The 24,603-nt window shown below is 44.1% G+C and overlaps 3 protein-coding genes and 1 long non-coding RNA gene across 6 annotated transcripts in view; 3 read left to right on the forward strand and 1 right to left on the reverse strand.

Annotated features, from left to right (window-relative positions):
* Window positions 1-2,780: 2,780 nt before the first annotated feature.
* hes2.1 (hes family bHLH transcription factor 2, tandem duplicate 1) lies at window positions 2,781-4,050 on the forward strand. Its single transcript, XM_019868096.1, has 3 exons — window positions 2,781-2,906; window positions 3,022-3,205; window positions 3,312-4,050. The coding sequence occupies exons 1-3, from the start codon at window positions 2,817-2,819 to the stop codon at window positions 3,644-3,646; spliced, it is 609 nt and encodes a 202-aa protein (XP_019723655.1). The 5' UTR covers window positions 2,781-2,816; the 3' UTR covers window positions 3,647-4,050.
* Window positions 4,051-10,198: 6,148 nt separating this feature from the next.
* On the forward strand, window positions 10,199-12,221 carry LOC109514763 (transcription factor HES-2-like). Of its 2 annotated transcripts, XM_019868129.1 has the most exons (4): window positions 10,200-10,969; window positions 11,057-11,152; window positions 11,266-11,353; window positions 11,448-12,221. In XM_019868129.1, the coding sequence occupies exons 1-4, from the start codon at window positions 10,880-10,882 to the stop codon at window positions 11,750-11,752; spliced, it is 579 nt and encodes a 192-aa protein (XP_019723688.1). In that variant the 5' UTR covers window positions 10,200-10,879; the 3' UTR covers window positions 11,753-12,221. The 2 variants fall into 2 exon arrangements, with proteins under 2 accessions (XP_019723687.1, XP_019723688.1); XM_019868128.1 differs by having other exon boundaries at window positions 10,199-11,152.
* Window positions 12,222-12,767: 546 nt separating this feature from the next.
* The window catches only part of acot7 (acyl-CoA thioesterase 7), a 35,220-nt gene continuing 23,384 nt past the window's right edge, over window positions 12,768-24,603 (forward strand). Inside the window, exons 1-4 of one of the 2 annotated variants that reach the window (XM_019868127.1) lie at window positions 12,768-12,918; window positions 13,027-13,101; window positions 17,219-17,336; window positions 19,188-19,344. In XM_019868127.1, the coding sequence (XP_019723686.1) occupies window positions 13,052-13,101; window positions 17,219-17,336; window positions 19,188-19,344 (325 nt within the window). In that variant the 5' untranslated portion in view covers window positions 12,768-12,918; window positions 13,027-13,051. Of the gene's footprint in view, window positions 12,919-13,026; window positions 13,102-16,254; window positions 16,419-17,218; window positions 17,337-19,187; window positions 19,345-24,603 lie in introns of those variants that run through there. The other variant, XM_019868126.1, reaches the window with a different exon arrangement.
* LOC109514764 (uncharacterized) lies at window positions 14,224-15,144 on the reverse strand. The gene is made up of 2 exons (XR_002168048.1): window positions 14,669-15,144; window positions 14,224-14,583 (listed from the first exon to the last, which is right to left on the reverse strand). It is a non-coding gene; the product is annotated as an uncharacterized LOC109514764 (long non-coding RNA).

Below are 24,603 nucleotides of genomic sequence, written 5' to 3' on the forward strand. Positions count from 1 at the left end.
AAGATTTTTTTCCCGGTTCGAAGGTGCAACATGAAACTTAAACAGTAATAATACAGGTCAGATATACGTAACTGGACTAAAAAAAAAAATCAATAAACAATGCGCAATGGAACTCATGTGTAACATTAAGTCGCCATTTTGTCTCTGAAAGTAAATTGGCATTTTTATTGAGCTGCCAAAAAAAAAAGGAAAAGAAAAAAAAACGCAGAGCCCACCTAAATGCGTAAAATCATGTTCGTGTCATTCAATACTGTACAACATTTAGTCAAACGTTCGCAAGCAAGTCGAACGCTGTATTTGCAGTCTTCTTTACGTGATTCCGAAGGGGCCCTCGGGACAAGTGCAGATCCGGAATGATGCGGCTGGGGGTGGGGTTGCAGGGGTTTGCCGAAATACAATCGGGAGGCAAAAGGGGTGGGGGCCTCGGCGGTGGCGGCTGATTCAAACTGTGGCTTCCCATCTGTCGCGTGCTTTTGGCGCGTGCCGAACGCGTGAGTTCCACTAGCAGCTCACTGCAGTGTTTGCTGCGGTGGTCGTTCCAGCTCATACACTCGGTGATAATTCAAACGTATACAATTCACCGTGTAACAATTCACTGATACGCTATTTTAAAATTATTAGATTTAATCGTGACAGAGGTGGCAAAAGTACTGCACGCTCCACTTCAGCAGAGGTTAAGACATAGGCATCATGTGATTTATATTTACGAACCTAAAAAGTAAGAAGTTAGTGCTGTTTCTTGTAAAAACAGCGCGCTCCCATGGTTTTGTTCATGGTGTGAACTGGGTAACTACAATGAAATTAACTCATGTTGATTAAATGCTCACCTTACAGGGGCACGCTCCAAGTAAAACGCAGTTTAAAGTGGCTTCATCGAAAGAAATGACGACTAATCGTTCTCAAAATTCACATGCACATCTCTACTTATGCCCACTTTAACTTCTGAAAAACAATCGCCACGTTATTTTGGATTTTATGGGCAATAAGCATTTTCTTCATTAAGATGGAGAGGAAGACGGTAGAATGTAAGCTTATGTTATATTATTAATTATTATTTTATGTTTGAGCATCATCTTATTTCATGTTAAGATGACCTAAATTACATTCTGTTGTTTAATAATTGTGTAAGCTTTTGTTGAATTGTTAATTATTATCATTTTATGTTTGAACATTACAGTATTGTCTTTGATGTTAAAATTACCTAAATTATAGTCTCTTTGATAATTTCTTAAACATGTTTATGTTGAGAGCGTCTGATTGGCTGAAGGAAACAGGAAGTGTATTAGTAGCGGAAAAAGGGGTTGTTCTCTCGAACGTGCTGCGGTGCATCGTTTTTTCTTCTCAATAAAACTGCATTGGAAGGATTCCATCTCTCCTTTTGCCGTTCGTAAAGTAGAGCTATCCACTAAAAACAACAAACCCCTTAACTTACAAATGCTTAGACATGTTTTTATGTCGATCGATTCTGATTGGCTGTTGAAGTAAGGGAAAGCCGGAAGTGATTTGAGTTGTTCTCGCTCGTGCTGCGGTGCGGAAGTCGTTTTTTCTCCTTTGAATAAAGCTGCGTTCAAACGGAATCAATCTCACTTTTTGCCGTTCGTAAAGTAGAGCCATCCATTAAAAACAACGAACCCCTCAATTTACCCGTCCATAAAATGTCAAAGATTGGTGCGAAGCTTGATGCCCATAAAATCCCAAATATTATAGCCTTAACTTTGATATTTTCACAGATTAAAGTGGGCATAGGTGGAGATGGCCATGCACATTTTAGGTGCCAATTGGTCATACTTTTCTATCACATGACCACAACCATGCACGTAAAGCCTTTTTGAATCGCACCATAAGCGTCTTAGTCTCTACTTTTAGCCTACTTCGTTACTTGTCACTACTGCTCTGTTGACACGTCGTGCACGTTTTACGTTCATGCAAATCGCGTGGGCATATACCCCAGCCCCCAACCGCAATGATGGATTTCTGTGTGCTGTTTCTCTCTGTGTGTATACGTGTGAGTGTGTGTGTATATGTGTGGGTGTATGACTGTGTGTGGTGCTGCAACTCGGCGTCACTTGTGTGATAACGTGTCCCCTCCACCCCAAGCAGCATCCATGCAGATAAACACCATGTTGTTAGCATTGTAACAAGCTTCTGTGGGGGTCCCCAGACAGATGTTAGATGGCGTGGCATGGGTTGATGCATGCATTTTAGGAACACTTTAGTCTTGCTATCTTGCAAACAAATATCTAATCCCGTGTGTATGTGCGTGCGTTATGTGTGGTTCTGGCAATACACACTAAATTGGAGTAGATTATATAACACGACAGAATATTTTCATGTGACCATACGGGTATGGATTTATTGATATATGAATTTGTCTGTCGTAGAAGTATGAGCGTTTGTTTGTGTGGGACCATCAATTTCCGCCAAGGCCGAGTGAAAATAAGGGCGTAATCTCGCGCAACGAAATTGGCTTTTCGTGTTCAGTCGTCTGCAACACGTCTTGAAGTAGAAGAAATTGAACACAAATATAATACGCGTTCAGCGACTCGGTCTCCACGAATGATCTCTGCATACCAGCGCTTGATCGCACGGTGGGCCTGACAAGGACAGATGGCCCAGAGAGGAGTGCATGTCATTAATTTATTTCCCGAGTGGCTTGGGCCCGCAGCCCCCTGTGCTCCAGATCAAACCGCGCAGCGGCTTGTGTCCCGCCCCCGTGACGCGCCAGGGCCACATAAATAGGAGGCGGCACAGCTCCGCAGCACACTCACAGCTCCCTGATTCAAACACCTCTCACAAGCACAAGACACCCCCAAAATATGAGTCCAAGCATCCCTTCCGAGGCCAGCCAGCCTCTCCCTGCTAGTTCCACCGTGGCCCAGAGGAAACAAGCCCACGAGCTCAGAAAGGTAAGAACAAGGAAAATACTGCATGCATGTTTCCTGCAGGACATTTTTTTTCATTATGACTTGCGCAAACAGTGCGATTGAATAACACGTACATCCTTCATTATTTTTTTCCCAGACTCTCAAGCCGCTGTTGGAGAAAAGAAGACGTGCTCGTATTAATGACAGTCTGAACCATTTGAAGGGTCTCATTCTGCCCCTGGTTGGCAAAGACAACGCGCGCTACTCCAAGCTGGAGAAAGCGGACATTCTGGAAATGACCGTCCGCTTCCTCAGGGACCTTCCAGCGTCTCCAACAAAAGGTGAGATTGGTTATTAGCTGCGTCACTAATAATAATAATATAATAATAATAATAATAATCACAAAGTGATGTGGTATCTTAATGGTGTTCTTTCCTTCCGATTCAGACCCCGCAGAAAGTTACCGAGAGGGTTACAAAGAGTGCCTCCAGCGGGTCTCCGCTCTGCTCCCTCAAAGCAGCCTCAACCAGGACGCATGCGAGCGGGTCAGTGACTTTGTGCAGCGCTCCATGTCCGCCACGGTCAACCCGTCCTGCCTCAACTGCTGCGCGCAGACCTCCAGGGCTCTCCCCCACATCCAGCAGAGGCTGCTGAGCCTCAAGTCCGGCTTGAGCTCCACGAGGGCTGAGAGCCAACCTCAATCTCTGCCGGTGGTCCCGGGCCCCCGTGCGGCGCAACAAGTCCCGCCTGCCGTCAGCGCTGACGTGTGGAGGCCCTGGTAGATTCAATGGACGCTTGTTTAATGCTTTATTTATTTGGAGACGATCCATTTAACACGCGTAATGATTAAGATGAGTGGCGGGAGCTGCTGTGTTGCCTAATGTCATCCAGCAGTTGGTTAATTTTCGGGTAAAATAGAGCACAGAACCCAAAGAAACAGTATCGTTTGCTACGTTTTATTATTGCAATCCTCTTTGGGGTTTCAAAGGAACGGGTTGTCGACAACACTTTTTGTAAAACCCCAAGGGTTACTCGGTCGGAGGTTTGCACGATGGACTTAAAAGTATTTTGGTCTGTGCAAAAGAATAGTCCGTAAACACTATGTGTTAAATGAACGTGTTGGAAGCATGTCTCGAAAATGTGATGTCTGAAATGTGTCGCTGCGAAGGAGTCAATAAATGCGAAATAACAACACAGAAAAATTGTTTGGTCGAATTTGTGTTTTCTGGTGTCATTAAAAAAAAAAAAAACAGATCATGAGTGAGATGTTGAGTTGAGGAGGAAAGGCGGCAAATGCACAAAGCCGCAGGTCACCCGCAGCCCATTGATGCTGAGAGCAGCTGCTCTATTGTTGCTGAGGCGCCTCGCTGCTTGCCGCCAATTCGGTGGGAAGAACGCTGAGGTCATTGCGTGGCTGGCTGGGCACAGCCCCCCGAAACAGCTCCAGTCTGTTACACTTGTCAAAAACTTTCATGCAACAGTTTTGTGACATTCATATCTGGGTGTTAAAAAAAAAAAAAGGAGCTGCTGGAAAGGCAGCCACTCTCGTGGCGCCATCTTGAAGTCAAAATAACAAAATAAAACAACACAACACAACACATAAGACACAGACAGTCGTGCATTCTTAATCACTTTTCCTGCATACACTTTATTGTTTGAAGCAGTTATAGATGAAAGAGGAGAGGATCAAAGTGTCCGTTCACCAGTGGATCAGAGACGTCATGCTGAAAATGTGCACACGTCTGCTACAAGCTAAGTTTTGAAAGCAAACACGAAGCTGTAGCGTCCACTGACGAAAAGAGATTGGCTCATATTGCCTGTCCCACGTAATCCGCTTCAACTCCAAGCCGCGACTCCCAGTTCCACATCCGCATCGGCGGTCTGCGCTGACGGTCCTTTTTTCTCACCCTCGGCTCCTCAAGCCTTGCATCCATCCAGCCGCAGACCGTCCAACAGCACCGAACTCTCCGCTGAACAAACCGTGTGGGGCTGTGTAAAATGCTGCCCATTACAGGCGCAAAAAAACCCCCACAAGCGCCCCAGAGCTGTCCAGCAATGACAGTCAAATGGCACCGACATTCCTCCCAATCAAAAACAGTGCTGGTATATCCATGCTGCCGAGAAGGCGCAACCACCAAGCACCGAGTCTCCTCCTTGATGAATGCCGTGGCCAAAAAATGTTGAAAAACAAACCACATCCGGTCCACACACGCAACAACAACACAAAGTGACAACACTAAAACAACAAAAAGCAAGTCTCATGAGAGCACTTGCCGACGGCTGCCTACTCTGGCGCCATCTTGGACTTCTTTAAAAGTCCATAAAATGAAATGATTCATTTTGCGCATTTTTATTTTTATTTTTTGCCCACAAAAATCAACACACTCAAAATGTTAATATTATTGAGGTACTGTGTTTGTCCTGCATAATGATAAATAATCCTGCTTATGTTGTAGTAAAGGGCAGTCTAAGTCACGGTGTAACTGCAGCTAAGCCATGTTTGCCATATGAAGGTGAATTGTGATATTACACCTTAAAACTACAGTCAATGCATAATAATAATCGCAACTTCATGTCATGGTCTGTTGTATTTTAAATCATTTGTTTTTAATCTGTGAGCGGCACGGTGATCGAGTGGTTTGCATGTTGACCTCACAGTGGAGAGGTCCAGGGTTCGACTCCCACTCCGGCCTTCCTGTGTGGAGTTTGCATGTTCTCCCCGTGCCTGCGTGGGTTTTCTCCTGGGTACTCCGGTTTCCTCCCACATTCCAAAAACATGTGTGGCAGGTTGAGTGGGCACTCCAAATTGTCCTGAGGTGTGAGTGTGAGCGTGGATGGTTGTTTGTCTCTGTGTGCCCAGCGATTGGCTGGCCACCGGTTCAGGGTGTCCTCCGCCTACTGCCCGAAGAGGGCTCGGATAGGCTCCAGCACACCCTTGTGAGGATGAAGCGGATCAGAAAATGGATGGATGGGTGGTTACATCAGCAATTCAACAGTTTTGTCTCTATTCGTACCTCGTCCATTCTTAACTAGACGCAGCTTTAAACCAACACTGTGAAAAAAGGTCCCTCGCCGTCTCCCTCATCCCAAAACCTGCCTGTTACTCTTAATTCCTCTGAAGTGTCGGGACCTTGAGAGACAAAGGCTCCCTGTTATCCGGCCTGCGCAGATGGGTTACAGACGCCCAATTTACTTGAAAAGACAAAAGGGGACTCTAACCGACGACATAGAATGAGAGAAGAGGTGGGACCCCCCTGCCTCACCCTTCCCTTCCATTAATCTCCCCATCCCAGCGGGACTATGAGGGGCGCGTGCAGCGAGTGTGCTTCTCAAAGGGCTCATCTTTGCATCGAGGCCATTGTAGAGAATAATGCAGTGCATGTAAACTGTTATATAAGACAAAATCAACCAATGGATTTGTGGTCATACTATGAAAAACCTGACAAAGCAGCGCTGCAGCGTTTAATTCAGTAAATATCAGCTATGGCGGCACCGTGGCCGGAACGGAAATCAAACCCTGCACCTCGGCACTGTGAAGCCGACGCGCTAACCACTGGACCACTAAATTAATGAAATTAACTTTTTTTTTTTTTTTTGCATCAGCCATCATTTAGAGAAGAATGCGTCCAATCTAATAGGGAGAAGCTTCATCGTGCAACAAGACAATGAGCCAAAACACACTGCCAACACAACAGAGGAGGGGAAAAGTGGAAGGTCTTAAAAGTCTTAAGGAGTGACCCCTGAACCCCAAAAGACCTCAGTTTCCTGAGTAGGAAAAGTCTGCTCTGACCTTTCCTAATCAGGGTGTCCGTGTTAGTCGACATCACATGCTTTCTTTTTTGCTTGCTTGCCTGCCTGTCTGTCTGTTTCTTTCTTTCTTCCTTGCTGTCTGTGTGTCTGTCTGTCTATCTTTCTTTTTTACAATATGCAAAAACAGGCATCACGTGATTCCCTGTGACGCCAACAGCCGTCGAAGAAAAACACAACGCAGAGGCGACACATAGGGGTATTCCACAGTGTTGCGTGTGTATGTGTCGGGGGTGTTCACGACTCGTTGCAGTTGCACATCATTAGAAACATGCAGATGGGGTAGCCACGCTAAAAGTGCTTGGGATCATGTGTCATGCGCGTTCAAGAAAGATCGACACAACTCAATGACAGTGTGTGCGTGTGTGTGCGTGCGTGCGTGTGTGTGCGGGTGTGTCCGTTCGAACGATGGCCATGAAAGGAATGAATGGTGGTGGCTGGGATGTTGGCCCTGCAGGATGGGTTGACTTGGGTGGACGCAGGCTAAGGAGGAGGGAGAATGGGGGCTGTTCAGAAGGGGGCCGGGAGCCATCTGGTCACCGCGGCGCGTGCAGCACGCGTGGTTCCCCAGAGTGCAGCGGCATCTGATGGCTTGTCATACAATTCAGTTCTTGTTCGATACGATGATAATTTGAAACTGAAGTTTTTCGTACACGTACACATGAAAAAGCGAGACGCATGAATTGTGTCATTACCCCCAACACCCCCGTCAAGGATGTGATCCACTGCTTAGCAGAAACGCATCAAACGCGCAATCATTTATTTTGAGGATTGATGTTGCTGTTCTGTTTCTATCTGCTCTATTGTGCGCATCTCGTGACTGCCAAACCACCCAATGCCCCCCCACCCCCCTCCCTTGCCTCCCCTGGCCCACACATGAAAAAGCGAGACGCATGAATTGTGTCATTACCCCCAACACCCCCGTCAAGGATGTGATCCACTGCTTAGCAGAAACGCATCAAACGCGCAATCATTTATTTTGAGGATTGATGTTGCTGTTCTGTTTCTATCTGCTCTATTGTGCGCATCTCGTGACTGCCAAACCACCCAATGCCCCCCCACCCCCCTCCCTTGCCTCCCCTGGCCCCCTTTTGGTTTCAGCACCCGCGCCTCTCTGTGTATAGCGTTGGCAGCGAGACGCACTAAACACCCCACAGGTATTGAGACCTCGCCCCCTCCGGCTCGAACTGCATAAACCTCATATGCAAAACTATTGTTGTCAAAATTTACGAGCAGATGTTATTTGGAAGTAGCGTGGCTTGGGTTTACTTGATGTGGCGTGGATTCGATTGGAACAGGAGACTGGCTGTCCTTGGACCCCGTTTTTCGACGCACGCAAGCGTCCATTTTTTTCCCCCCCGACAGCTGTAATACGCCGTCATTTGTTCTCGGATAGGCTCCAGCACACCCTTGTGAGGATGAAGCGGATCAGAAAATGGATGGATGGGTGGTTACATCAGCAATTCAACAGTTTTGTCTCTATTCGTACCTCGTCCATTCTTAACTAGACGCAGCTTTAAACCAACACTGTGAAAAAAGGTCCCTCGCCGTCTCCCTCATCCCAAAACCTGCCTGTTACTCTTAATTCCTCTGAAGTGTCGGGACCTTGAGAGACAAAGGCTCCCTGTTATCCGGCCTGCGCAGATGGGTTACAGACGCCCAATTTACTTGAAAAGACAAAAGGGGACTCTAACCGACGACATAGAATGAGAGAAGAGGTGGGACCCCCCTGCCTCACCCTTCCCTTCCATTAATCTCCCCATCCCAGCGGGACTATGAGGGGCGCGTGCAGCGAGTGTGCTTCTCAAAGGGCTCATCTTTGCATCGAGGCCATTGTAGAGAATAATGCAGTGCATGTAAACTGTTATATAAGACAAAATCAACCAATGGATTTGTGGTCATACTATGAAAAACCTGACAAAGCAGCGCTGCAGCGTTTAATTCAGTAAATATCAGCTATGGCGGCACCGTGGCCGGAACGGAAATCAAACCCTGCACCTCGGCACTGTGAAGCCGACGCGCTAACCACTGGACCACTAAATTAATGAAATTAACTTTTTTTTTTTTTTTTTGCATCAGCCATCATTTAGAGAAGAATGCGTCCAATCTAATAGGGAGAAGCTTCATCGTGCAACAAGACAATGAGCCAAAACACACTGCCAACACAACAGAGGAGGGGAAAAGTGGAAGGTCTTAAAAGTCTTAAGGAGTGACCCCTGAACCCCAAAAGACCTCAGTTTCCTGAGTAGGAAAAGTCTGCTCTGACCTTTCCTAATCAGGGTGTCCGTGTTAGTCGACATCACATGCTTTCTTTTTTGCTTGCTTGCCTGCCTGTCTGTCTGTTTCTTTCTTTCTTCCTTGCTGTCTGTGTGTCTGTCTGTCTATCTTTCTTTTTTACAATATGCAAAAACAGGCATCACGTGATTCCCTGTGACGCCAACAGCCGTCGAAGAAAAACACAACGCAGAGGCGACACATAGGGGTATTCCACAGTGTTGCGTGTGTATGTGTCGGGGGTGTTCACGACTCGTTGCAGTTGCACATCATTAGAAACATGCAGATGGGGTAGCCACGCTAAAAGTGCTTGGGATCATGTGTCATGCGCGTTCAAGAAAGATCGACACAACTCAATGACAGTGTGTGCGTGTGTGTGCGTGCGTGCGTGTGTGTGCGGGTGTGTCCGTTCGAACGATGGCCATGAAAGGAATGAATGGTGGTGGCTGGGATGTTGGCCCTGCAGGATGGGTTGACTTGGGTGGACGCAGGCTAAGGAGGAGGGAGAATGGGGGCTGTTCAGAAGGGGGCCGGGAGCCATCTGGTCACCGCGGCGCGTGCAGCACGCGTGGTTCCCCAGAGTGCAGCGGCATCTGATGGCTTGTCATACAATTCAGTTCTTGTTCGATACGATGATAATTTGAAACTGAAGTTTTTCGTACACGTACACATGAAAAAGCGAGACGCATGAATTGTGTCATTACCCCCAACACCCCCGTCAAGGATGTGATCCACTGCTTAGCAGAAACGCATCAAACGCGCAATCATTTATTTTGAGGATTGATGTTGCTGTTCTGTTTCTATCTGCTCTATTGTGCGCATCTCGTGACTGCCAAACCACCCAATGCCCCCCCACCCCCCTCCCTTGCCTCCCCTGGCCCCCTTTTGGTTTCAGCACCCGCGCCTCTCTGTGTATAGCGTTGGCAGCGAGACGCACTAAACACCCCACAGGTATTGAGACCTCGCCCCCTCCGGCTCGAACTGCATAAACCTCATATGCAAAACTATTGTTGTCAAAATTTACGAGCAGATGTTATTTGGAAGTAGCGTGGCTTGGGTTTACTTGATGTGGCGTGGATTCGATTGGAACAGGAGACTGGCTGTCCTTGGACCCCGTTTTTCGACGCACGCAAGCGTCCATTTTTTTCCCCCCGGACAGCTGTAATACGCCGTCATTTGTTTCATGTATTCATTTATGTGTCCCCGTGAAAAAGTATTTATATGCGCAAACATCCATTGTGGGAATTAAACAAAGTAAAAATACATTTAATTCAACTCAAACAATAATACAAGTCGTAAAGAGTACTGGATGTGTGATATATATTTTTAAAGTACAGCATATGAAGTATAATCACAACAATTGTGTAACCACAACATATACATGAGCATTAAATTGGCCTCGTTTCATTTTTCGAACGTTTTGAGGCTCTGCGCAATTACGCAAAACAACGACAATTACGCACTAATACAATTCATGTTGTTTTTCTATATACGACCAACAAAGCAATATACTACATAAAGCGCTGTTTACACATGCGTGGAATAAAAAAAAATAGCCATACGTCTATTCAAACGTGTGTTGGGTTTGTGTGCGAGCAAATAAGTTTGACGCTGGGTGTCTGGATGTGGATTATACAGATTTTTTTTTTTTTTTTTTTTTTGCTTATTATAATGTAGACACGCACTGAAGCTGTCACGCTTGGATCCAAGACAGATGGCTATTTTAATAAACGTGATGCTTTTTTTTTTCTGTTGTCGTCGTCGTCCAATGCGTGGCCAGTCACGTCGTTTGGTGTTGGCTTGGGGGCGTCGCTGTGACGCACGGGCACCCACGCCGTCGATGTGGATATAAACCCCAGCCAGTGGCAGTTAGAAACATTTCTCCTCGAGTATCTTGTCGAGGATACACCTCGAGAATCGAAAGGACGAAGAACATGTCTCCAAACGTAACTTGTGACCCTCTGGCATCCTTTTCTCCGAGGCCCACCGTGGCCAAAAGAAAAGAAGCCCATGAGCTCAGAAAGGTGAGTTGTGTCTTCCTTCACGCATTTAAAACTGTCTTTGGTTGTTTTAGATTTCATATAATGCCAACCGTCTTTGTTCTTTTTCAGACTATGAAACCGTTGGTGGAAAAGAGAAGGCGCGCACGCATCAACGACAGCCTGAACCACTTGAAAGAGCTGATTCTTCCACTCACCGGCAGAGATGTAAGTTGTTTTCGAATTTCATTTGAATGAAGATATTATTAGATGTGAAATATTATCATCAATCATATCATCTGTATGAATATTTTTCTTTTTTTTCCCCCAACCATCTGTAGAAGAGTCGTAACTCAAAGCTGGAGAAAGCAGACATCCTGGAGATGACTGTGCGGTTCCTCAGTGACATCCCCCCTGTCCAAAACAAACGTGAGTATAATATCATACAAATATGAGGGATATTTGGATTTCTAAAACGCTTACCTAACGGCTCACTCATCCTTGTTTTTCTTCTAAATTTCAGATTCCACAGACAGTTACAAAGAGGGCTACCACGCTTGCCTCCAGCGCGTCTCTGCGCTCCTTCCCAAAAGCGGCCTCGAGCCCGACGCGACCCGGCAGGTGACCGACTTCATCCAGCGGTCCATGGTGGCCAACGTCAACCGGCAATGCCTCAACTGCTGCGGCCAGAGCTCCGCGGCACACATCCAGCAGAGGCTCCTGAGGCTCAAGTCCAGCCTGGGCCCCAAACCAGAGAGCGCGCTGCCCCCGGGCAGAGCTCGCTCAGTTCCACGGCACGACAGCGCCCCCATGTGGAGACCCTGGTAGATTGTTCAACGCAAGTCAAAAGAAGCGCCCCGAGCATGTGTCCATACATAAATAGATCCAGTACATGTTTATATGACTTGTCCACAATTAAGATTTACTATAAATCGACTTAGCCGAGTATTGTATACTTTACCTTTTGCGTACGCGTCGGTTGTCCTGTATAAGTTGACAAATCTAGACTGTCGTATTTTGTTAAAACTCCGCATGTATGTTTTACGTTCAGTATTTGGTCTGCTTTGAGGACTGAATGATTTAAGGGCTATTGGACCAGCCCTGTAAGACCCTATGGGTCACTCTTAGTGAATTTGCACTGTATGACTTCATGGTTCTGAATCTGTGCAGATTGATTTGGTGGACATGTTGTGTGTCACAGCAAGTATCTCTGTTGGGATGTTTTATTTTCGCAATTTTCAGCGAATTATGTATTTAATGTACATATATGAAAACAATAAAACTGCGACGTCGTGGTCATATTGTGCGTGTTTCTCATTTTTCCATACAGAATAGTTTTACCAGTACCTCATGACACTTCATCCATCCATCCATCTATCCACCCACCCATTTTCAACACCTCTTATCCTGAACAGGGTCGCGGGGGTTGCTTGAGCCTACCCCGCCCGAACACCCTGAATTGATCACCAGTCATTCGCAGGGCACATCGAGGCAAACGACCATTTATTCACACCCTACATCAGGGGTGTTAAACTCATTTTTGTCGCGGGACACATTATATATTGAATATTATAAAAAATAAAGTCAGAGAGAAATAATACACATACTTTGGTTAGGTTATTTACAGAGCGTGCAGTGCAAAACACGTTGTCAGTGTTGATAGCATTATAATATCTTTGAAAAGAGATTTTGTTTTGACACAGCAATTGCTTGACTAAAACTCTCATTGTTTATTCGTTTGTTTAAAATGTACTGTAATTAAATCAATGTGTTTTGCCCTCGGTGTCTTTTTGCATTGAGTTTTTCTGCCCTCTAAAGGCCGGTGGTGCTATTGCCACAGTGTTATGCGTTCACGGGCTCAGTCAGAGTCGCCTCGTTCAGACGGAAGCCCACCGAGGGAAGCAAAATGGCTGTTAGCGTGACATTTCCAAACTAAACACTACGGATTCGCTTTAAGGAATCACTTGTTCAGCACATCGTGTTTCGTTACAACCGTGAGAAACCTTTAAAACCTTTTTTTTTTAAATCACTTCCGTCACGTTTTTCTTTTGACTCGTCCCGTATTCTGTGCGAGTGGTTTCATGTGTCGTTTTCTCCATCAGGAAAGAGCACATCCTCACCAGCATCATGTCTGCGATGAAGGCTTCTGACGCCGCATCATCCCTTCAACTATGCAGGTAAGATGTTTCATTTGGTTATTTATGTTTATTACGAGGTGTCCTGACTTTTCTTCGTTATTAGACGTGCGACACATGAACGCATACACGGAACTCACGTATGCCGGCATGCGTCCGTCGCGAGACTTTACGTCACTCGCCGGCTTAATCTGCTTGATCTGATTTACCATTTTATTTCCCTGCACGTTATCGTTTTTTGGTGACGACGTTTAAGATGTTTACCAGGGATGGCGTACCGCGTCACACAGGATACGTTCGGGGATGATTAAGGCATTTTTCTTTCGTTCTTGTGATTCGTGTCGCTTAACACTAAAATACACGTTGGTTGTTAAACGCGTACAAGATGATGCCACCACGTATCTTACTGCTCATTTCTTTATCGTATATGACAAGACGTTCATGTGCAAAGCTGGAACCATGATGAATGGGCTTCCTGTCCCAGCAGCATGTCCTGCGTCGTTGTACTCTTGGTCCCCAACAGGGGGCGCATAATGCCCATCCTTTTTTTAAATGTATTTTAATTTTTTTATTTTTATTTTTAACACTCCCACATCTGTGTCTGCACTGCGCAAATGTTGCTGGGCAAACACAGGTTAAAGGAGACATTATGCGTTTTTCACAAACAGTTTCTCGGTGTCGTATAAATTTGTTATGATGCTGTTCTTGTGCGTGTCCAGCAGGTAGCAGTGTAGGGTTTCTCCAGCGTGCACAACTGCACAACTGCTGCCTATTTGATCATGATTTTAAATCTGTTTTTGCGCTCTACCCTCTTGCTTTGTATTTATTTTTTCTGTCTTTGACCTTGCTCATGTTTTTGTTTTTCGTAAAATTTGACTTTTGTCATTTTGTTTATATCTCGAGTTTTTTTCCTTGCTTTTGTAAGCACTTTTTGATAATATATGGTTTTCCTGGTTCTTTTGACCAGCGATTTCTGTTTACACTTTGTTGGTGTGTTGTTGTCCTAAATGAATATTTTTGTGAGGATTACTGTTTGATGTATGTGGGATCCGATCGCCATTCAGTTCGTTCCCGAACCGTGTCAAAAATTCATTTTGACACTCTATATCATGTTCTGAAATGAACCGAATGTTTTGAATCCCAGAAATGCAGGCTCAGACAAAATGTGATAAAAATATTTATTTATAGATGAGCACAAAGTGCAAACAGAAATTGCTCATCACAAGGTGCAAGGAAAAATAAGGTGTAAACGTCCTGGTAATCACGGAGAAAAAACAAAATTAAATGACAAGGAGCTCGATTTCACAAAACCAAGAACAAATAATAATACTGTCCATACAAATAAGAAACTTATGAAAATGAGAGCGACTATGATTGAGAGGCCGAGAAAACAACACTTGATTCGATACAGGGAACAAGGTCAACAATCCGATCAGGAGTAGCAGAAGTTGTAGTCCTGAAATACAAGTCATGATGATGGTTGGGAACAGGTCTGGAGGGAAACGCCCTTCACTCCAGCTGGAACTGAAACAAAACAAATACAGACATGACACACAGGGAAGCCACAGTTTTACAAGACCTGCAAATTATATTTGCGATGTGTCATCACCCTATCCAGAAGATAATCTTTCAGACAAATATGCACAACAGGGTGCAACAGAGCACTTAAATTATTCACAATTTCACTGCTTCCAGTGTGAAATGGGGTTTCAAAAGCTAGAAAAATATTGTTTGAAACAAAAAATCAAATCAACCCAAGCACTTCTTTATTTAGAGCCAAATCCCAATAGTTATTTTTTGACACCATATGACGCCTGAGCAAGATTCACTTGCTTTAACTTTGCTATTCTTCCTTTGAGGAGAGTCTTTTCACTTTATTTCTGAGATCCAGTCACAGCAATGTTCATTTTGAAGCACATTTCTTGTTGAGCAATTGAGGAACACACCAACATGACCAGGAACTTTTTGCTGCATGTGGTAAAAAAGGAAGCCGGACTTTCTCTTGTAAGCCCTGGAGTTGCTTGTTTTGGCCCTAAAACGGGCTGATGAAAGATCTTTCCGTATTTCTCTCCCCAAGTGAAGATAAAATTGAACTGTACAAATAACCAACATCACCCTTTTGCTGTTTGTAAAAGGTGGTGAAAAGTAGTCAGGAGTGGTCTATGCTCATGACCTATTTCCTCTTAAACGTAAAAAGTACTGCTTATAAAATAGAAAAATAAAACAATTGATGGCCCCTAAAAACTGTTTACTATTCCATCCATGTTCTGAACCGCTTTATCTTCACAAGGGTCACGGGGCATTCTGGAGCCTATCCCAGCTGTCTTCGGGCAGTAAGCCGGAGTACACCCTGAACCGGTTGCCAGCCAATCGTAGGGCACACAGAGACGAGCAATCATCGGCGCTCACACTTACACCTAGGGACAATTTAGAATGTTCAATCAGCCTGCCATGCATATTTTTGGAACGTGGGAGGAAACCGGAGCACCCAGAGAAAACCCACGCACGCCCTGGTCGAATTTTGAGAAGTTGTCCCAGTGAACGCCGAAAAAACTGTAAGTCAAAGTATCGAAATTGCTGAAGACTTAATTCATGTTTCGTTTGCCTTGATATTAGCGTAACCTATAAAACAAAAACATTGGTGTATTATAAATCTGGTACTGTCTAATGTAATACACATTATTTACTTCTTGTGTTAAAAAAAAAAACGTGAAGAGGACCTTGAAAAAAAATCGCATATTCAATTGTAATTATTGAGAGGGGGTGGGGGAATTGAAATTAGATGACTTTCCAAAATCGCTCAACCCGTACCACTTCAAAATGCTACCTTGACACCTGTTTTTGTCCTGCTTTCCTTTTAAAAAGATGGCGACATCTTTTGGTATTGGAGGGCACGCCACAGAATAAAGTGTGAATACGCAGAATTGCTGTTCTGAAACAAGAAAACAAAACAAAAAAAAACCCATAAGTGGTTAAAAGTGTTTTATGTAACAGCCCTCACATAGACGAGTTCCTTGGCAGAGGCAATCCAGATTCCTGAGATTCCCTCGTCAGCCACGGCACACGACACTGACGGAGATAGTCGCTGTTATTGTCACTTTGGTGTCTTATCGCTTCATCAAGGGGGAGGGGTTCTGATCCAGTCAGACCAGTCGTGATGGGCACCGTGGTGACTTCAGGGCCTCAAATATCAGGCCTGGATGCAGAAGGCATCCAGAAGGCAATTGAGTAGCTGACGGAGAGAAGAGAGAGAGAGAGAGAGAGACAGAGTGTCAGGTTTGGAAGATGCGCTGCTTCAGGCCCCCGAAAAAGTTTGTGCCCTACGTGGAGACGGCAGACTTCAAATATGAGCTCTGCAGGTAGTTCACACAATACTTCCATTTGTAATCGCGTATCTGGTTGCCGTGTGACCTTCCTTGAAAGTGTCTTTTCAAACTCCAAGGACATCTCGTAGAAGTTCCAGCATTGTGACCAGCTGCTCCGTTCTCGACGCTTACACGTCAACTTTGTTGCCATGACTAAACAACATCAGTCATTTTGTCCTCAGTCATTCATAAAATCAAGACTCAGTTTGTCAGATGGTAAATGTGACTCATTTGCTGGCTTATGGTGTGACGATGTGGATTTTCTTTTTTTTATGATATTTTTGATGGGCAGCGCATGTGGTTTGGCATCTGAGGTGAGTTATAAACTGCTAAATGACTCAGACAACAAACAACATAAAAAAATGTAACCAAAAATACGTGTAGCCATTAAGAAACAGGATTGTACCACTCGTAGGGCACTCAAATAATTAAAAACTTTTCTTAGCAGATTGTCATTTTACATATCATGTATTCCTTGATAACATTCAACAGCATTCAGATCGTATTGTTTTTATTGTGACTGTTATGTGCTGCTTTTTGTTTTCTACCGGCATCAACTTTTTATTTGGAAGGTCATTGTTTCCCACTCTCTAACCTGCCTCCAATGGAACATACCAGTCAAATGAATACCACGTTTTGTCAAACTGTTCAGCATCCCAAAGCAAGCACAACATTTTTGCGAGTGAAACCCAGAAGTGAGTGATCCAATTTCTCTTGTGATCGGAGGAAATGGCACTTTGGACAGCCCAAACTGCCCCCCCGTTCTAATTCCGTCTTTTTTTTTTTTATTGCAGGATCATGCGGCCGGATGATGCCAACATTGTCGGTAACGTGCACGGTGGCAACATCCTGAAGATGATCGAGGAAGCCGGATGCATTATTAGCACACGGCACTGCAACACACAGAATGAGGTGAGATCTTACAAGCGGATCCATTTATTTTTGTTTAGTTGAAATGGACGAAATGTCATCTGTGGTCATAGAAGCCCCCGTTTGCACCAAACGTAGTGCACCATGGGATTGTGGACATTTTTTTTTCATCCATATTTACCGTATTTTCTGCACTCTAAGACACACCTAAAAGCATTCAATTTTCTCAAAAGCCGTCAGTGCGCCCTATAATCCAATGCGCCTAACATAACTTTAACTCTCTTTATAACCCCATTGCGTTGTTTCCCTGTAAGTGATCCTATGCCATCTAGTGGTGATTATTAGCAGGAACCAACTGTAACCTAAAAGGGTTCTGCCTGGCACTAATTGACGTGCAGTCGCCAACACACACTCAAACAGACAACTACTTTGTGAGCTCTGCGCAGGCAAAATGAAACAAAGATTATACCAAAAGCATAATTAACTACTGACTAAACGAAGGAAGAAGGAGACAAGCAAGACCTCGAAGGATATTTAGCCCCTTGTGGATGTGAGCCCATGAGGTTTGTGTGCCTTTTTGTTGAATCAGTTGTCTGCATAACTTTTGTCTTTCATTTATTGTTTTGTAATGCCATTTGTATTTATATGTTCCATGTCCGTGTTTGTGACCAGTTCTCATTGTTACAGCTGCAGCGGTTGTGGAGGCTCTATATAAATAAAGCTGTATTGTATTGTATTCCCTTTAGCGTAGCACCATCTAGTGGATGCATAGCGCAACCGGAGCCACTGTTGTAGCTTCTATTCTATGTGATTTATCATGCAGTGCACCCAATATATGAAAAAAGTTTTCAAATTCATTGAAGGTACGCCTTAAAATCCGAAGCGCCTTATAGTGCGGAAAATACGGTACTCTTGCTAATTTTTCCCATGCTCTCTCACAGTATCTATGATGGGCAGTTTTTACTCTCATGTTGATTAATGTGCACCGTCCCAATCAAATGAAATAAATTAAATAAAAAATGTCAATGACAAATGTCCACAAGTAGGTGGCTAGCTAGTAGTGGCTGGTCCAAGAAGCCGTTGAAGCAGCCCAGTCTACATGTTCACTCAGCGCCACTTCTTCAAACGGCACGTACAGATGGATGTCCCCAAAACACGCTGAATGCCAGCTCTGCCTAAAACGGGATCCTATGAAGCCAACAACAGTTGAAAAAAAAAAACAGGAAATAAAAAACAGTCACAACACTGAACAGAAGCAACAGTTAAGTTGAGTTACTGACACGACGACTGCCCATCAGCTGCGACTCTCATATCATGTTTTACCTTTTACCCACTGAACCAAATTCTGCTTTGACTCGCATCATTGGATCCTTGTCTTGCATTCAACAACATTCTGATGATGTCTTACATTTCTGCCTCTCTCCAGATATGACGTGCGATCTGCAGTATTGTACACAGCTGCTTTCCCGAACACACATATGTTTGAATATTTACAATGCTTGAAAAATGCATTGGACCGAAAGTATATTAAGAACACTCCCCATCGGTACTGTAGGTTTATTTTAAAAAGTGTGCATGAAAGCACTTCATGAATAAATGAGTTCAGCAATAAGTCAAAGTCAGATTCTTATAGCGAAAAAACCTTTACTCATAAATATTGTCAAACAGAATCGAAAAAGAGGTTTTGGTTTATATTCTGAAATGGTACGTTTGAAAGGAGCGACAATGCAGCGACGTCTCTAAGTAAAAAATATCACACGATCCATCTTCAGACATCATGGTACCTTGCTTGTCTGAACAAAGCAGCTTCAGTGTGCTCGCTTTCCTTTTGTGTGCTAATCAATAGCGATACCGCAAGTATGATAAAATGTCGTCCCGAACTGCCTTCTCCAGGACCGCTGCCTGGCTGTTTTGGTTCGTGTGGAGAAGACCGAGTTCTTGTCCCCCTTATTCATCGGGGAGGTCGCCCACGCCACGGCTGAGATCACGTACACCTCGCCGCACTCGCTGGAAGTGCAAGTCAAAGTCATGGGCGAGAACATCCTCACAGGTACTAACTTGTCAAGACCTCAAAGTTTGATTTGATGACGTCGTCCACATGGAGTCCTCCGGGGGGCAAATCACAGAGCGTTTATTGACTCGCTGCTGCTCACAAAGTCTTAACCCATTGCCTCATTCTTCCCTCCACCTCCCGCCATCCCGACGAGAATACAAAGAATGACAACCATTCATGTGTGCCGGCATTCACTGATAACAAGCACCATTCAAACACACCTGGACATACACTCACATGTCCAAATCGGTGACAACTTCCGCTGTCGCTTTTCTTCGAATCTCCGGTTCATTCTTTGACAACTTGACTGGCCCGCCAAATAAGAGGACTTCCTTCCTTGCAATGTGTCATCAAATTTTAGCCCATAAAAGTTTATAATTGCAGTAAACTTTAATTATCTAGCAGGCAAAGCAATCCCATCGCTTCCTTCCTTGCAATGTGTAATCAAACTTTAATTATCTAGCAGGCAAAGCAATCCCATCAGATAGTTTTCGTCTTGGTCAAATCAAATTAGTAGTGTTATTTTTTATTATTTTATTTTTTTATTTAAAAATTTGTAGTCTGTTGCTTGTCACAATTTGCAGAGTGCAATCGTTCTTGTCTCACCGGCGAGTAGTTCTTAAACTTTTTAAATTTAAACTCCCAACTATGACCAACATTCAAACGCATCGGTGTACTAGGCCCAAGTTTTCATCAATAAAAAGGCAGAGGTTGTATTCTGGAAAGGTATATTTCATATTATTGTAAGCCACTGTAACAATGTGCACAGGTGGACATGATCACTCCACTTAAAAAAAAAAAAAAAAGTGCTTCAATCATGACTCAATTCAAATGTATTGAAAGTTAGATACAAACTGTAAAACTGTGTTTGAAAAAAAACACTGGAAAAGAAAACTAGCAAACTAGGACTTGACAGCACTTCTTGGACTGAAAGCTCACAGATAATTACAATAAGGATTGCAAAAAACATTAGAAAAGATTAAATGCAAATGTATTGAATTTAAATGTTAAATACCACTGCCAGTAGAGAGCCACTGCCACAGGTCACTCGATGTGCCCACTCATCCATCTAAATGGAAAACTAGGACTTGACAGCACTTCTTGGACCGAAAGCTCACAGATAATTACAATAAGGATTGCAAAAGAGTTTTTTCTCTTTTTTTTCCTTGTAGTTTCTGCTTCCTCATAAATACGATGACTCTAATTAATCAGAAACACCGTGATTCCAAAATCAAACCGCACACAGAACAGGCCAATTACAGAACTGGACTATTGAGTGTGGTGTCACACTTCCGCTTTTTGATCAGTAGAGGGCAGCACACACTACGTATCATCTGCCATAGGGATACAGTAGTTGACGCACAGAAGACAAATAGACGAACACACATTGGCCTCCTTTTTGTGCTGGGGGTCTGCCACCCGAGCCGTATGCGGCTCTTTAGCGCCGCCCTAGTGGCTCCATGGAGCTTTTTCAAAAATGTTTGAAAATGGAAAAAGATGGGGGAGGGAAATAGATTTTTTTTGTCTTCAATATGGTTTCTGTAGGAGGACAAACATGACACAAACATTCTTAACGTTTTCCAATGCTGTAAAAATGGGTGGAATAAATATTACATTTCAACATTTCTGTCGATGAAGATTTGCGTCATAGCCTGCGACGCACATTTCGACTAGCAGGGCGAAATGCCGGGCAGGTGACTGCTGTGAAAAAAAATGGCATTTCATGTACATTACACTGAGGGTACTGGCAAAGAATGGGAATCTGGAGGGCCGAGAGAAGCATTTTTAAACAGTACACGTGAGCTACGATAGTTAACACGCTGCAAAAGTGCGTCCAAAGCCTCGATCATCTTAGCGGCCGTTATGGCCGTTGCTCCTGATGGTGCGCAAGTGCGTGCGTACGTTCCCGTGTGCACTAACGGGTCGATCGCGGGAGGTTGGTTGATCGAAGGTAGATCTTCGGTCAAAAAAGGTTGCGCACCCCTCCTCTTCAGATGCACTGCTAGGGGAAAAAAAAACCTTTTAAACATGAAGGCTCATTGTGTAACCAACTTAGTCATTTTGATAGTAGGCTAATACAGGTAATATTGATACATATAGCATGTGTTGCCTTCATTTAAGGCTTATATAAAGCTTTAATTTTTTTGCGGCTCCAGACATATTTATTTATTTATTTTATTTATTTTAGTCCAATATGGCTCTTTCATCATTTTGGGTTGCCGACCTCTGTTTTTGTGTAATGTGCCATTACTTTGCGTAATGGTGAATCTTGATTGATCAATGATTCAATTATGGTGAAGAATGTGCTGGCGCATCACGGCACCCTTGTTTGTCTTCATTATCCTAGATGAGTAAGAAGCCGAGAAAAGACAGACGCCATATCAGATGGCTACCATGCAATGCCCGCAGACCGAATGAAAGAAGATTGAGTAAGGGTTGGAAAAAGAGGGAAAGATGAAGGAGGTGTGAGAAACAAGAAGTATCCCCTAGACAGCTGTTGCCCTAGCAACAGGCTTGTACCGGTTGGTTGGTTGGCTGGTTGCTGGGTTAGGAGTCGGTTGACAGACATTTATTGGAGATATGAGATAAGTGGAGAACAGCGTATGTTCAGTCCTCGCCCAAAACAGGTGTGCGGTAGAGTCCATTTCTGCCAGTCGAAGTACAATCTACACCCGTGCGCTGCATTGAGCCAATTGTTGAACCCATAGTACACAAGGAATTTGGTACATTGAAGGATACATGTTCCAAATAAAAAATAAAAGAGTTCACCAAAGATTTAAAAATACAGGATGTGCTGAGTTCCTCCTTATGAACTTGTGTTCTTTTTTTTTTTTTTTCAGTGAAAGATTCTTTTTTCACTAACCAAGCGTGTGTGTGTGTGTCATTCCGACAGGGATGCTTCTGACTTGGTTAGCTCCAAACTATGGTTTTCAGATTTCCCAGCAGTCTTGAATGCAATGTTTGACATCGCAGTTTCAGAGTCCCTCGACCCTCGTGAGGAAAAAGCGGATCAGAAAATGGATGGATGGATCGTTTGACTGTGGCAAAACTAGTAAACAGTATTCATTCAGAGAATTTTGGACTGCGGGACTCAATGTGTAATATGTAACATGGGCGTAACATGTGAGCACGGCTCAGTATATATCCTGGCGCAGTGTGCATATGTATGGCATACTGTACATATGTGCATGTCTGTGCATGTGTGCTTGTATCAGTGTTTGGCCCTTTAAAAGTTTCCTGCGGGGCCGAGGGGGAAGAGAGGATAACGGGAGCAGACATTATTTGCTTCTGTCATGTCGACTTAGCATCAGGTCCCACACACTGAGCTCCACTCGCACATGGACGCCAAGTGGGTGTACCTGAACACGTGTGTGTGTGTGTGTGTGTGTGTGTGTGTGTGTGTGTGTCTCTCTCTCTCTCTCTCTCTCTCTCTCTCTCTCTCACACATTCAGTGTAGGGCTGCACATAGACAAAGCCCACGCACTGAACGCACACACTTGTGCTCCCTCAAAAAAGATGTCTTAAAGGGATTACCTTTCACATTAGTGTCTCGGTATTCGAACAAAGCTTTGACGGGAAATATTTGTTTCCATTTCTTGTCTCCATGGCTCATCAGCCAAGTTTGTTTTTACGTAAATCAGTTTGCTAATGTATTTCTGTATATTCATACATTCTAAGATGGATTACTGTTGGCTCTTTGTGGTTGCAAGCATTTATGTCTATTCCGTGTGGCGGAGGAGGCAGGCATCCAGGTTCCGCAGTCAGTCAGGCAGGATCTCATCAAGCAGGCCTCAGTCACGGCCCCCCAGGGGGACCCTGCCTACTGTGGGCACAAGCCGTGATGATTGTCCCCGCTATGCACAACGCTCATGCGCACTCTACACAGATGCGCGGATACACACACACACACACACACACACACACACACACACACACACACACACACACACACACACACACACACACGCACACACAAATTTGCATATGTGCATGTACAGTAATGGTGCGTACTCAGTAAAACCACAAAGTCTCACATTCTGAGTTTACACACAAATGCAACAAACGTGGTCTCGGCAACGCACCCAGTTGAGCTTTCGGTCTCCATTCACAAATGACAACACACAATCTGCATGCACACACATCGGGAGGTAATAATGCTTGCATCACATGCACATTCAGGCATGCGTTTGCATAAAGACTGTATGCAGAAATCGTGCCCCCCCCACCCCCCACCCCCACTGCGTGCAGCATGCACACATACATACGCATGCATAGACACAGCTGAGTGCAATGCATTATGGGTGAAGCTAAAAAAAAGCATGACAGTTCTCCCTGTGATCCTGATGGGTCATTCAACTGCACACTCTGAATGTTAACTTTGTGAGCCTGCAAAGGCAACATTTGCTAAATGCATGATACGCTTCGATGTAATCATGCATGTCATGACATCTCAGGTATTCAAACGTGAAGACCTTCCAGTTCGATGAAATGATGGCACAAACTTGAAATCGTGTAGTCTCGTCAAGCCATAGTGTGCCTCAGTTAAAAGTCAATTAGCCATTTTGATCCCTCTCTCTGGAACACGCTGTACAGGAGGTAGAAATGTTTTTTAATATGCTTTGAGGGCTTGAAAACTCCTGCGTGAGAGACAAAGTGGAGAATATCAGTGTGACGAAGTTACAGACAGTTGGAATAAATCTACCCTACGTTGATAAATAAGGGGAGGCTTGATTTTGGCGATGGAGACAGCAGCAACAAGAAGATGGAGGGGCTGCAAACAGCTGACAGATCACAGTGACAACAGCGATGAAGCATTTAAAGACTGTGGGGTAGAAAAATAAGTAAATATAAGTGAAATAACAACATCGAGACCTGTCTGAAATGTTGAATAATGCCTTTAAACTGGATTAAAGGTGATTGAATGAAGCAAAAACAGTACTGTTGGGGCTTATCTGCACAAAGGCAATTATTACAATGCCCTACTTACCTCCATCAAGTAGAAGAAGGAGCTAATGCTTACGTAAACCCGGATTAATAGACAGGCGTTTATGCTGCAGTGCCTCCAAAAGGCCAAAACAAAATAAAACAATCATGTAACTGGAATTCAAAGTGACCCACAAAATAAAATGTTTACAAGACATTGATTAGTCCCTAAATAAGGAACAATTACACATTATAATGATATCAAATATATGAGTAAGGGTGTTATGTTATTGGCAGCCATATTTAAAAACGACCCCCTTTCCACAAACCTTT

Source organism: Hippocampus comes, unplaced genomic scaffold, assembly GCF_001891065.2.
Source record: "Hippocampus comes isolate QL1 unplaced genomic scaffold, H_comes_QL1_v1.1 scaffold157, whole genome shotgun sequence".
Classification (NCBI taxonomy): Eukaryota; Metazoa; Chordata; class Actinopteri; order Syngnathiformes; family Syngnathidae; genus Hippocampus; species Hippocampus comes.